The sequence below is a fragment of the Vanacampus margaritifer genome, chromosome 1, assembly GCF_051991255.1.
Source record: "Vanacampus margaritifer isolate UIUO_Vmar chromosome 1, RoL_Vmar_1.0, whole genome shotgun sequence".
NCBI lineage: Eukaryota > Metazoa > Chordata > Actinopteri > Syngnathiformes > Syngnathidae > Vanacampus > Vanacampus margaritifer.
In genome coordinates, this window is record NC_135432.1 from 50174421 (window position 1) to 50186106 (window position 11686).

Genomic DNA, 11686 nt, shown 5'->3' on the forward strand with positions numbered 1-11686 from the left:
TGATACTTACTGTGACTGTTTTGTTCCCTGGTTTCTTTATGACTTTTGAGTTTGTTTGTTTTTAAAGGACTTTGTTGGTTTTGTATTTAGATTTAGACTTTACTACCCCTTCCCCCTCCCCATCATTGTCCTTGTTAGCATTTTTGTTTTGGGTAATATTTTGCTTTGTTCAGTAGTCTACACTTCTGCCTGGCTTTTCCTTCTTCCCTGCATTTGGGTCCTTACGATAACATTATGTAGGCACTGATGTTAATAATTTCTTGCAATAGGAAACAAATACATATCTTACTATGCAACACTTTATTAAATGTCTGCCACTGTTTCAGATGACCACTTTTTACAGCCACATCGTGGGATCACAAAAAAGTAATTCAAGCAAAAGCACATGATTAAAATTTGAAACATAAAAAAACGTCAATGGTCCCTTTTATAAAATCTGCAGTAGTCTAAAATAAATAAATATGCAAAGAATTTCATTAAATTAATTGGACTATGGGATTGGTGGAAATAAACAATCCAGTTGAAAAAAAAGCAGAAAGGGAAACGCCTGTAAAAATTATTAAACTGATCATCCATTTTTAAAGTTGGCCGTAAAACACAACAATCTACCTATCCATCCATCCATCCATCCATCCAATCATGAAAATACAAATCCTCGCATCATTGTGCAACGCCGACCAACATTTGTGCAGTCGTTGTGAAGCAACTATGAATCTTTTTTTTTTTTAAATCAACAATTAACAATTACGATCGAGTTCAGTTTCGAGTTAGAACAAAATACAAGTTAAGGCAAGTCAGCAGCGTGATTCTGCGCATTACATTGTTGACAACCAAAGTTTATTGTGTTGTTCGTCACGAGTTTTCATAAGCGTTAAAGCTCCCGTCACGACAACAAAAATGACGCCTTGATGGAACAAGTTTATTTGTACAAAGCAAACGTCGACCACACGATGTCTTTTAATACCCGCACGCGTAGTGGGCTGTCACGTTTATTGGACGGTTCGTAGCGCTGACGTTGGGGCTATATAGGTTGGAACACACGTATGTGGATGTGTTTTAAAACATTCAGCAGGACAAATCTGTATGTGCAGTCTTTTTCGTATCTCTGAAAACTGAACAGTTATTAGTCTACTGCTAGTGCTGGATCTGTGAAGGGAGAAGGCGGAAAAATGTCTGACATGGAGCAAGTGTAAGTTAAAACGCAGAAATGTTCAATAATCAATTGTAATATGAGATTATTTGGTAGATGACTGTTGTATTTGCTCTTTCTTCAAAAGGACCGTATAGCTCCGTTAGTACAGTATTGCAAATTTGCTCGTCTTCAAAGTGGTCAACCATTCTGAAGTTAATTTATTTAATAGAAACTAAAGCAACATTTTTGGCAGAAATATGAACACTTATAGGCTATATATTTTAAATTGTATATTCATATTATAACATTTCCTACTTGAGATTTCTGAATAAGTGTTCTTGGTCTACAGACCCCTACTTATTGTTGTACCTTGGAGATTACATCATAAATTGCTACTTTCAGTTAAACAAAGGCTGAAACAGCCCCATCACACAACAAAATATCACACAATAAAATAATAAAACAGCATATGCCTCCCACATTCCCGCATCTACATTTTTAGAGTTTGGGCCCCTACCTTCATCCAACAGAATAAATCAGGTCCTGACCTCAATTCTATTTGTATAGCTCTGATGAAATGGCCAACCTTCAACTGGGGGAGCGGTCAGTGCAGGACGACTTCCCCAATCTGAGTCAGCATAACAACCACATGGCCAAGTTGTTAACCACAGACATGTACAACAAAATGAGGGAGAAGTGTACCCCAAATGGCTTCACCATCGATGATGTCATTCAGACAGGAGTGGATAATCCAGGTACAAATTGATTCACTACGGTGAGCCATGCGAGGCCTTTTGTGTTATTGATCGGCTGCCATTTTTGGGGAGTACAGGTCATCCTTTTATCATGACGGTGGGCTGCGTGGCTGGAGATGAGGAGTCGTACGAAGTCTTCAAAGACTTGATGGACCTTGTGATTCAGGAAAGACACGGAGGTTACAGACCATCGGACATCCACAAGACTGACCTTGACCCGGAACACCTGAAGGTACAAATGAGTTTAACCTGGAGCTAAAATTTATTGAAATGTTACTGTATCATATTTTCTCCGCCTCTTAGGGGGGAGATGACCTGGACCCCAACTATGTTCTAAGCACCCGTGTGCGAACAGGCCGAAGCATTCGGGGTTATTGCCTGCCGCCACACTGCAGTCGAGGAGAGAGACGTGCTGTGGAGAGAATCTCAGTTGAGGGTAATGTTAGGCTATTCTTTGTTTCTTGAATCTTTTGCAGTATATCTGTATCATGAAAACTTAGAATCTTGAGGCTCATCTTGAACTTTTTGGAAAATTCCAGCCTGGCCTTCCTATTGCCTGTTATTTTCATGTCACGCATGAAAAATGGATCCAAGTTGCTATCTTAAAAGTGTAAATTTTTGGACCTGGATGTAAACATGTTATAAAAGCCAAATGTAAATCTGTTGATAAAAGCCAAACTGTTGACCTTACACCTTACCTTACAACCTTTGATGTTAAAATTACAGTACAGCCAAAAAAAAGAAAAGGAATTGACCTTAGTCCCAGTACTTACAGTAAGGAGGGGAAGTGTATAAAACGATACAGGTGATGGAATCATAAGGCTAAATTGTTATTTACTTGCAGCCCTGGATTCACTAACTGGAGAACTGCAAGGGAAATATTACGCCTTGAAGAACATGACTGAGGAGGAGCAGCAGCAGCTGATTGATGACCACATGCTTTTTGACAAGCCAGTGTCCCCTCTGTTGTTGGCCTCAGGGATGGCCCGTGATTGGCCTGACGGCAGAGGCATTTGGTGCGTAGGTTAATCTCTCAGAGCGCCATTAAATTCCGTCAGATGATCGTCATGGTGTTTTTTCCTTTCAAGGCACAATGACGACAAGACATTCCTGGTTTGGGTGAATGAGGAGGATCATCTACGAGTGATCTCTATGCAGAAAGGCGGCAACATGAAGGAAGTGTTCACTCGCTTCTGCAACGGACTCAAAGAGGTTTGTCAGAAACAATTATGTCTTTTAATGGATTTGCTGGTTAGCAAAAGCAAGTTAATGCTTAATGCCAACCAATACTACAATTTTTTTTTTATTATTTAAGATGGAGTCCTTGTTCAAAGAAAAAGGGGAAGCATTCATGTGGAATGAGCACCTTGGCTACATCCTGACTTGCCCATCCAACCTAGGCACAGGTCTGCGTTCTGGTGTACACGTAAAGCTTCCAAACTTGAGCCAACACCCAGAGTTTGAGGAAATTCTTAAACGGCTGAGACTCCAGAAACGCGGAACTGGTATATTTTAAAAATAAACGTTTTGTTAAAATGGGAGAAAAGCCAAGTAAAGCAACCATTTGTCATTTGTCAAAACAGGCGGCGTGGACACTGATGCCGTGGATGGAGTCTTTGACATGTCTAATTCTGACAGACTGGGCTTCTCTGAGGTGGAGCTGGTGCAGATGGTGATTGATGGGGTCAAGGTGCTGGTAGAGATGGAAAAGAGACTGGAGATAGAAGAGCCCATTGACAATCTCATACCTAGTGTCAAGAGGTAAAACCAAATAACCAAATTGTCTTTGAAGTCCGCTTCTGGTCTCACGCTTGCATGTGTTTTCTAGTATCGCAAAAGAACCTGAGGAGAAGCCTCAGCCTGAACGAAAGAGGCTGTCAGCTGACGAGGAGTTCCCAGATCTCAGTCAGCACAACAACTACATGGCCAAGCACTTAACTCTGGACATGTACAAAAAACTGAGGGAGCGAACTACATCCAATGACTTCAACATAGACAGTGTCATCCAGACAGGCGTGGACAATTCTGGTAGTTAACATGTCAAGCGATTGAGTAAAGATGTTAATCGACATGTAACTCTTCACATTGTTGACCATATTACACAATATGTGCAGGTGACCCTTTTGTCATGACTGTGGGATGTGTGGCTGGAGATGAGGAGACATATGAGGTCTACAAAGACTTGATGGACCTTGTGATTCAAGACAGACACGAGGGTTACAAACCAACGGACAAGCACAAGACCGACCTTAACCCAGACAAACTAAAAGTAAAGCAGCATTCCTTTCACAAGCACCTTGATTTGATTGACATGCAGTAAGTTCCCAATTATGGTGACTCCGAAGGGAGGCGAGGACCTCGATCCCAACTACGTTCTGAGCACCCGTATCCGTACCGGTCGCAGCATCCGTGGCTTCTGCATGCCACCACATTGCAGCCGAGGAGAGAGACGTGCTGTGGAGAAGCTGTCCATTCAAGGTAGATCTGAAAGATCCCAACCATTGTTACTCATTATTGGTATTGAAAAGTGAAAATTATCCTGTTTTGCTTTTGCAGTTCTGGAGTCACTGACTGGAGACCTCCAAGGGAAATACTATGCCTTAAAGGATATGATGGAGGCCGAACAGCAGCAGATGATTTATGACCACTTTTTGTTTGAAAAGCCAGTGTCCCCTCTGCTACTGGCCTCAGGGATGGCTCGTGACTGGCCTGATGGCAGAGGCATCTGGTATAACGCAACTTAGTTATAGGAAAGTCTAAATTTGGAATGTTTACATTCAACGGCATCTTAATTTGTGATATTTTCATTCCAAGGTATAATGAATACAAGACATTCCTGGTGTGGGTAAATGAAAAGGACCATCTGAGGGTGATCTCAATGCAAAAAGGAGGCAACATGAAGGAAGTGTTCACTCGCTTCTGTGATGGACTTGCAGAGGTTTATAGTTAACCTTAAATATTTAATCATATTTAGGCCATTTTGGCGATTTGATGTTAATCTTGATGACCTGATCCTGTTTAGATGGAGTCCTTGTTCAAGAAGAAAGGTCATGTATTTATGTGGAATGAGCATCTTGGCTACATCCCAACTTATCCATCCAACCTGGGAACTGGTCTGCGTGCTAGCGTTCATGTGAAGTTGCCAAACTTGAGCAAGCACCCAGAGTTTGATGAGGTTCTGAGGAGACTGAGGCTACAGAAACGTGGACTTGGCACAGGTAAATTGTAAATCTTTGGCCCAACTGATGTAGTTGATTTCAACAATAAACTTAAGACACTCAAGTTCACCAAGTGATTGACTTTTGCTCACCAGGTGGCGGGGACACAGCAGTTGTGGATGGAGTCTTTGACATCTCCAACATTGACAGACTGGGTTACTCTGAAGTGAAACTGGTCCAGATGGTGGTTGATGGGATCAGGGTGCTGTTAGAGATGGAAAAGAGGCTGGCAATGGACGAGTCCATTGAAGACCTAATGCCCAGCAACATTGAGCTGAAGGGATTGACAGCAAAGGATGAGTTCCCAGATCTCACTAAGCACAACAACCACATGGCCAAAATACTAACATTGGACATGTATAAGAAGCTGAAGGATCGTACAACCCCCAATGGCTTCACCATCGATGATATCATCCAGACAGGCGTGGATAATCCAGGTACAATAAACTTGACCTGAAAACTGGCAACCATTTGACTTGATTTGGGGGTTGCTTGTCTACCTTCACAGTATATAATTGTGTGCAGGTCATCCCTTCATCATGACGGTTGGGTGTGTGGCTGGAGATGAGGAGTCTTATGATGTCTTCAGAGAGCTGCTGGACCTTGTGATTGAAGACAGACATAAGGGTTACAAAGCCAAAGACAAACACAAGACCGATCTCAACCCAGACAATCTGAAGGTCTAGCAGTGTTTTATACTGACATGGATACAGCATTTGAACTGCAGATAAACAAATGACCTTTTATATGCTACAGGGGGGTGATGATTTGGACCCAGAATATGTTCTGAGCTCCCGAGTCCGAACAGGCCGCAGCATCCGTGGTTTCTGCTTGCCGCCACTGTGTAGCCGTGGAGAGAGACGAGCTATTGAGAAGCTTTCTGTTGAAGGTAAAGAACAAGACTTCAGTAGAATCCAAGCCAAGCTGATGATGCACAATAGTGCCATCAAATGGCTGTACGTGGCATATATTAACATTAATAGTGACTTTTCTAAACTCAGCCCTGGACTCTCTGAGTGGAGACCTACAAGGGAAATACTACGCCTTGAAGAACATGACTGAGGAGGAGCAGCAGCAGCTGATTGATGACCACTTGCTGTTTGACAAGCCAGTGTCGCCTCTACTGCTGGCATCAGGGATGGCCCGGGACTGGCCTGACGGCAGAGGCATCTGGTAAGATGTAACATCTGAATCTTATGGGTGCATTTTACCTGGAAATGTACTAACGTTCATGCTTTATTTGAAGGCACAATGAAAACAAGACGTTCTTAGTGTGGGTGAATGAGGAAGACCATTTGCGAGTGATCTCCATGCAGAAAGATAGCAATATGAAGGAAGTGTTCACTCGATTCTGCACCGGACTCAAAGAGGTTTTCACAAATCCGGCAGTCGGATGTTTACACCATTTTAGCTAGTGATAACCTGATTACCATCTGTTTTTAGATTGAGTCCTCGATTAAGCAGAAAGGTGAAGCTTTCATGTGGAATGAGCGCCTTGGCTACATCCTGACTTGTCCATCTAATCTGGGCACCGGTCTACGTGCTGGTGTGCACGTGAAGCTACCGCACATGAGCAAGCATCCCGAGTTTGAGGAGGTTCTTCGAAGGTTGAGGCTCCAGAAACGTGGAACTGGTATGAAGAATTTTCTCATCAGTCATCCATTGTTTTGAGAATATTTTGATGTTTAATCCATCACTCATGTTGATCAGGTGGTGTGGATACCGACGCTGTGGATGGGGTCTTTGACATCTCCAATGCTGACAGACTGGGTTTCTCTGAGGTGCATCTGGTCCAAAGGGTGGTCGATGGCATCAAGCTGCTAGTGGAAATGGAGAAAAGGCTCGAGAAGGAGGAATCCATTGATGACCTAAAGCCAGCCGACCTTCAGCTTAACGTGTTTTCTGCAGAGGAAGAGTTCCCAGATCTCAGTCAGCACAACAACCACGTGGCCAAGTTCTTAACTCTGGAAATGTACAAGACGCTGAGGCAGCGTTGCACCCCTAATAGCTTCACCATAGATGATATTATTCAGACAGGCGTGGATAATCCAGGTACAATTCTGTATTTTGTCTTTTCTGTCCATGTGACATGTCTTCCATATTGCTCTAAAAAATATAGCTGTCAAACTCCGGTCCTCGAGGGCCACTATCCTGCAGGTTTTGGAGGTTTCCCTCTTCCAACACAAGCTGATTCCAATCAGCAGGATCGTTATCAGGCTTATGCAGAGCTTGCTGATAAACTCATCATATATCAGCTGTGTTGGAGAACGGAAACATCTAAAACCTGCAGGACCGGAGTTTTAACACCTATGCTCTAAAATGTATGTAGGTCATCCCTTTATCATGACCGTGGGCTGTGTTGCTGGAGACGAGGAGTCATACTGCGTCTTCAAAGACTTGATGGACCGTGTGATTCAGGACAGACATGGAGGCTACAAACCAGGAGATATGCACAAGACTGACCTCAACCCAGACCACCTGAGGGTAAAACAACATTTTACCAGGACCATCTGAAGAGTGAAACCTAATGTCTGTTCTTGCCTCTCCAGGGGGGCAACGGCCTTGACTCAAGCTATGTTCTGAGCTGCCGAGTCCGAACGGGCCGCAGCGTCCGTGGCTTCTGCCTGCCGCCACTCTGCACCCGTGGAGAAAGGCGAGCTTTGGAGAAGCTTTGCATTGGAGGTAAGGCTAATGTAGAGCCGGTGAAAATGTGACTGCCAGTTAGACTTAGCTCATTCATGTTTGGTGCTTTTTCTGCAGCTCTCGATGCACTAACTGAAGATCTGCAAGGGAAATACTACGCCTTGAAGAGCATGACCGAGGAGCAGCAGCAGCAACTAATCAATGACCACTTCCTGTTTGACAAACCAGTGTCCCCTCTGCTGATTGCTTCAGGGATGGCCCGCGATTGGCCTGATGGCAGAGGCATCTGGTAAGCCTCCATATTGGCCCAAATTTTAGATCTGCGAAGACAAACCAATTAAACGTCTCCTTTCAAAAGGCACAATGACAACAAAACCTTCCTGGTGTGGGTGAACGAGGAAGACCATTTGCGAGTCATTTCTATGGAGAAAGGTGGCAACATGAAGGATGTGTTCACACGCTTTTGCACTGGACTCAAAGAGGTTTGTAGACAAACATTGGAGGTCTGATGAAAATAATGTGATGATCTGATGGACTTGGTCCTGTTTAGCTTGAGTCAGTGATTAAGGAGAAAGGTGAGGCATTCATGTGGAATGAGCATCTAGGCTACATCCTGACTTGCCCATCCAACCTGGGCACTGGCCTGCGTGCTGGTGTACACGTAAAACTTCCCAACATGTGCAAGCACCCTAAATTTGAGGAGGTTCTCAAGAAGCTGAGGCTCCAAAAACGTGGAACAGGTACATAAGTTCATTCGTCTCATTGTTTCCCCGACGTATACTGAACTATTTGTCTGTCAGGTGGCGTGGACACAGCTGCCGTGGATGGAATCTTTGACATCTCAAACGCTGATAGACTCGGCTTCTCTGAGGTGCAGCTTGTCCAGATTGTGGTCGATGGTGTTAAATTGTTGGTGGAGATGGAGAAGAAACTGGAAAAGGGTGCTTCCATCAACAACCTGATGCCTGGTAAACTAAGGTTGAAGAAGCTTGCACCTGAGAATGACTTTCCAGACGTCTCTATGCACAACAACTACATGGCCAAGTTCTTAACACTGGACCTGTACAAAACACTGAGTGAGCGGAAAACTCCTTATGGCTTCACCATTGACCGCGTCATCCAAACTGGCGTGGATAATCCAGGTATGAAGTGTTCATTCTGAGGTCCAAAATGACAGATTCATCATTGGTCTGTCTGCCAATTCTACTGTATTTGTCTGCAGGTAGTCCTTTTGCTATGACTATGGGCTGTATAGCCGGTGATGAGGAGACATATGAGGTCTTCAAAGAACTGCTGGACCTCGTCATTGAAGATAAACATGGAGGTTATAAGGCAACAGATGTGCACAAGAACGACTTCAACCCAGACAGCCTTGCGGTACAGCCGACTTCTCGCCTACACATAAGACACGTTATGGCCTTGAGTAATTCTTTTTTCTTAAAGGGGGGCGACGACCTTGACCCCAACTACGTCCTGATTTCCCGTGTCCGAGCGGGTCGCAACATTCGTGGCTGCTGCTTGCCGCCACATTGCACTCGTGGAGAGAGACGTCTTCTTGAGCAGCTCGCTATCGAAGGTTGTTTTGAGTTGCTTGGCGGCTTTGGCATATGTTGCACGTAGTGTTTATTTTAACTGCTATTTTTAAATTTAGTCTGTTTTAGTCTAATTTCAGTCACACTTGTTTGTTTTTATCAGTTAGTCAACCTCATCTTTTTATTTAGTCCATTTTTAGTCGACTATTAATCTAGCATTTTAGTCCCAAGAAAAAATAACTTTATTTGTCTTGTTTTAGTCAACAAAAACTGTCATGTTTTAGTCTAGTTTTAGTCAGGACATTCCTTTTTTATTTGTCAGATTATATTGAACATTTCGGATCTAAAATTATTTCACATAAAATTTTCTCATCCTTTTGACGAAAAGCAACTTCACCCACAATTACAGTGGCTACTATGGCTCCATGCTATGAGCTAGTAAGTTAGCCAGCACTAGTTAGCGGTCGCATTAACATTGTTGGAACGTTATAGCCGTTGCATTAATGTTAAATTATATATATTTTTTACCTTCACCGTGAATCATCTCTGCATGTAGCACTTACTTGCTAGCTGCAGATTTGAAAAGGGGGGGGGGTGTCACTGTGTCACATGACAGTGTCACAGTGACAGATTAGCAGACAAAATATTACAATATTTTGTTTATGAACTAAAATGTTCGTAGATTTTAGTCCAGTTTCAATTAATTGAAGTACATTTTCATCTCATCTTTAGTTGACAAAAATGCATGCTGATTTAGTCCAGTTATTGTTTATTAATGAGGGTTTTAGTCTAGTTTTGGTCCGGTGGAAAATGTGTGACAAAATTATTTGAGTTTTTGTTAACAAAATTATCACTAGCTGCACGAATGTAAATCTTGTGCAAACTTAGGTGTGTACTTTTTTCCTGCAGTTCTAGGATCACTAACTGGAGAACTGAACGGGACATACTTGCCATTGAGGAGCATTTCAGAAGCTGACCAGCAGCAGATGGTAGATGACCACTTGCTGTTTGCGAAGCCAGTGTGTCCTCTGCTGGTTGCCTCGGGGATGGCCCGTGACTGGCCAGATGGCAGAGGCGTCTGGTGAGACACACACATAATCAATCTCCTTTGGGTGCAAATGGAAATAAAAATTCATGTCTTCTCTTGAAAGGCACAATGGTGGCAAAACATTCTTGGTGTGGGTGAATGAAGAGGAGCATCTAAAACTGATCGCCATTGAGAAAGGTGGCAACATGAAGGCGGCATTTACTCGCTTCTGCAATGGAGTTCAAGAGGTTTGATCACTAAAGCAAACATCCATGATGCAAACTTAGCTGTGATTACATCGCGCTGGTCCTTTTTAGGTTGAGTCCAAGCTGAAGGAGAAAGATCATGAATTCATGTGGAATGAGCACCTTGGCTGCATCCAGACTTGCCCATCCAACCTGGGCACTGGTCTGCGTGCGGGTGTGCATGTGAGGCTGCCCAACATGAGCAAACGACCTGAGTTTGAGGAAGTTCTTAAACGGCTGAGGCTTGAGAAACGTGCAATTGGTATACTGCAGCCTATGAATCAAATGACGCTGCTTCCAGTCAGACCATCAAATTCTCAAATGTCGTTTGTCCTCCAGGTGGTGTGGACCCCGAGGCAGATAGTGGAGTCTTTGACATTTCCAACTCTGACCGACTGGGCTTCACTGAGGTGCAGCTTGTACAGGTGGTAGTTGACGGCATAAAGGTGCTGGTGGAGATGGAGAAGAGGCTTGAGATGGAAGAGGGGATTGATGATCTGATGCCAGTCCAGAAGTAGAACCACTGACACCCCCATCAGTCCACAATTAACTTTTCTCTCCGTTTTGTGTTCATGATTTGCTCTCTTAAACACATTTCAGAAACATTTCTGTTGAAACTGTTAAGATGAACTTGAAATAAACTCCTCAGACACACTGTGTGTAGATTAACTGTTTCCATGGCATGTAGCAGGATTAGAATAGTTCACGTTCAATAATTATGAAGCTCAATTTCAAAGGTGACCAACACCATTTGCCTTTAAGCAGCAGCTTGATATTGCTCTCGGTTTAAATGTCATCTGTTGAGTCATGATTGTCAATCCACTTAGTGCAATCTCCAGTCACCCCTGTTAACTGCTGATGATCAGATCTGAACTGATGGCAGGTGTGAGTATTGGGAATAGAAGTTTATATGGTGATCTAAAATGGATAATTCACCAAACACTTTTTTTTAAGATAGTCATGACGACCCCTTTTACAAAATTAAATGAACATGCGCCGAGATTGGTGACCCCATGTTTTTACCAGGGGTTGTACAAAGTACACTAATATCTTCATATATAATGTAATGCCATTTTAAACTAGATCTTAGTAAATCAAATTAGTCATTGCACAGTTCTATTTTACGCAGGTATA

The 11686-nt window shown here is 43.1% G+C and overlaps 3 protein-coding genes across 4 annotated transcripts; all 3 read left to right on the forward strand.

Annotated features, from left to right (window-relative positions):
• The first annotated feature begins 991 nt into the window (after positions 1-991).
• Positions 992-4837, forward strand: LOC144044713 (creatine kinase, testis isozyme-like). The gene is made up of 13 exons (XM_077559335.1): positions 992-1189; positions 1700-1887; positions 1965-2119; positions 2191-2323; positions 2732-2903; positions 2976-3099; positions 3203-3392; positions 3471-3648; positions 3716-3915; positions 4002-4156; positions 4233-4365; positions 4444-4615; positions 4702-4837. The coding sequence occupies exons 1-13, from the start codon at positions 1170-1172 to the stop codon at positions 4835-4837; spliced, it is 1956 nt and encodes a 651-aa protein (XP_077415461.1). The 5' UTR covers positions 992-1169.
• Positions 4838-5332: 495 nt separating this feature from the next.
• On the forward strand, positions 5333-8496 carry LOC144044792 (creatine kinase, testis isozyme-like). The gene is made up of 12 exons (XM_077559455.1): positions 5333-5542; positions 5631-5785; positions 5862-5994; positions 6107-6278; positions 6352-6475; positions 6549-6738; positions 6816-7157; positions 7435-7589; positions 7655-7787; positions 7866-8037; positions 8107-8230; positions 8299-8496. The coding sequence occupies exons 1-12, from the start codon at positions 5338-5340 to the stop codon at positions 8494-8496; spliced, it is 2103 nt and encodes a 700-aa protein (XP_077415581.1). The 5' UTR covers positions 5333-5337.
• Positions 8497-8551: 55 nt separating this feature from the next.
• Positions 8552-11206, forward strand: LOC144058220 (creatine kinase, testis isozyme-like). 2 transcript variants are annotated; one of them, XM_077576681.1, is made up of 7 exons: positions 8558-8890; positions 8971-9125; positions 9192-9324; positions 10190-10361; positions 10432-10555; positions 10625-10814; positions 10892-11206. In XM_077576681.1, exons 1-7 carry the CDS (start codon positions 8668-8670, stop codon positions 11068-11070), a joined length of 1176 nt encoding a protein of 391 aa, XP_077432807.1. In that variant the 5' UTR covers positions 8558-8667; the 3' UTR covers positions 11071-11206. The 2 variants fall into 2 exon arrangements, with proteins under 2 accessions (XP_077432725.1, XP_077432807.1); XM_077576599.1 differs by having other exon boundaries at positions 8552-8890; positions 8971-9324.
• The last annotated feature ends 480 nt before the right edge of the window (positions 11207-11686 follow it).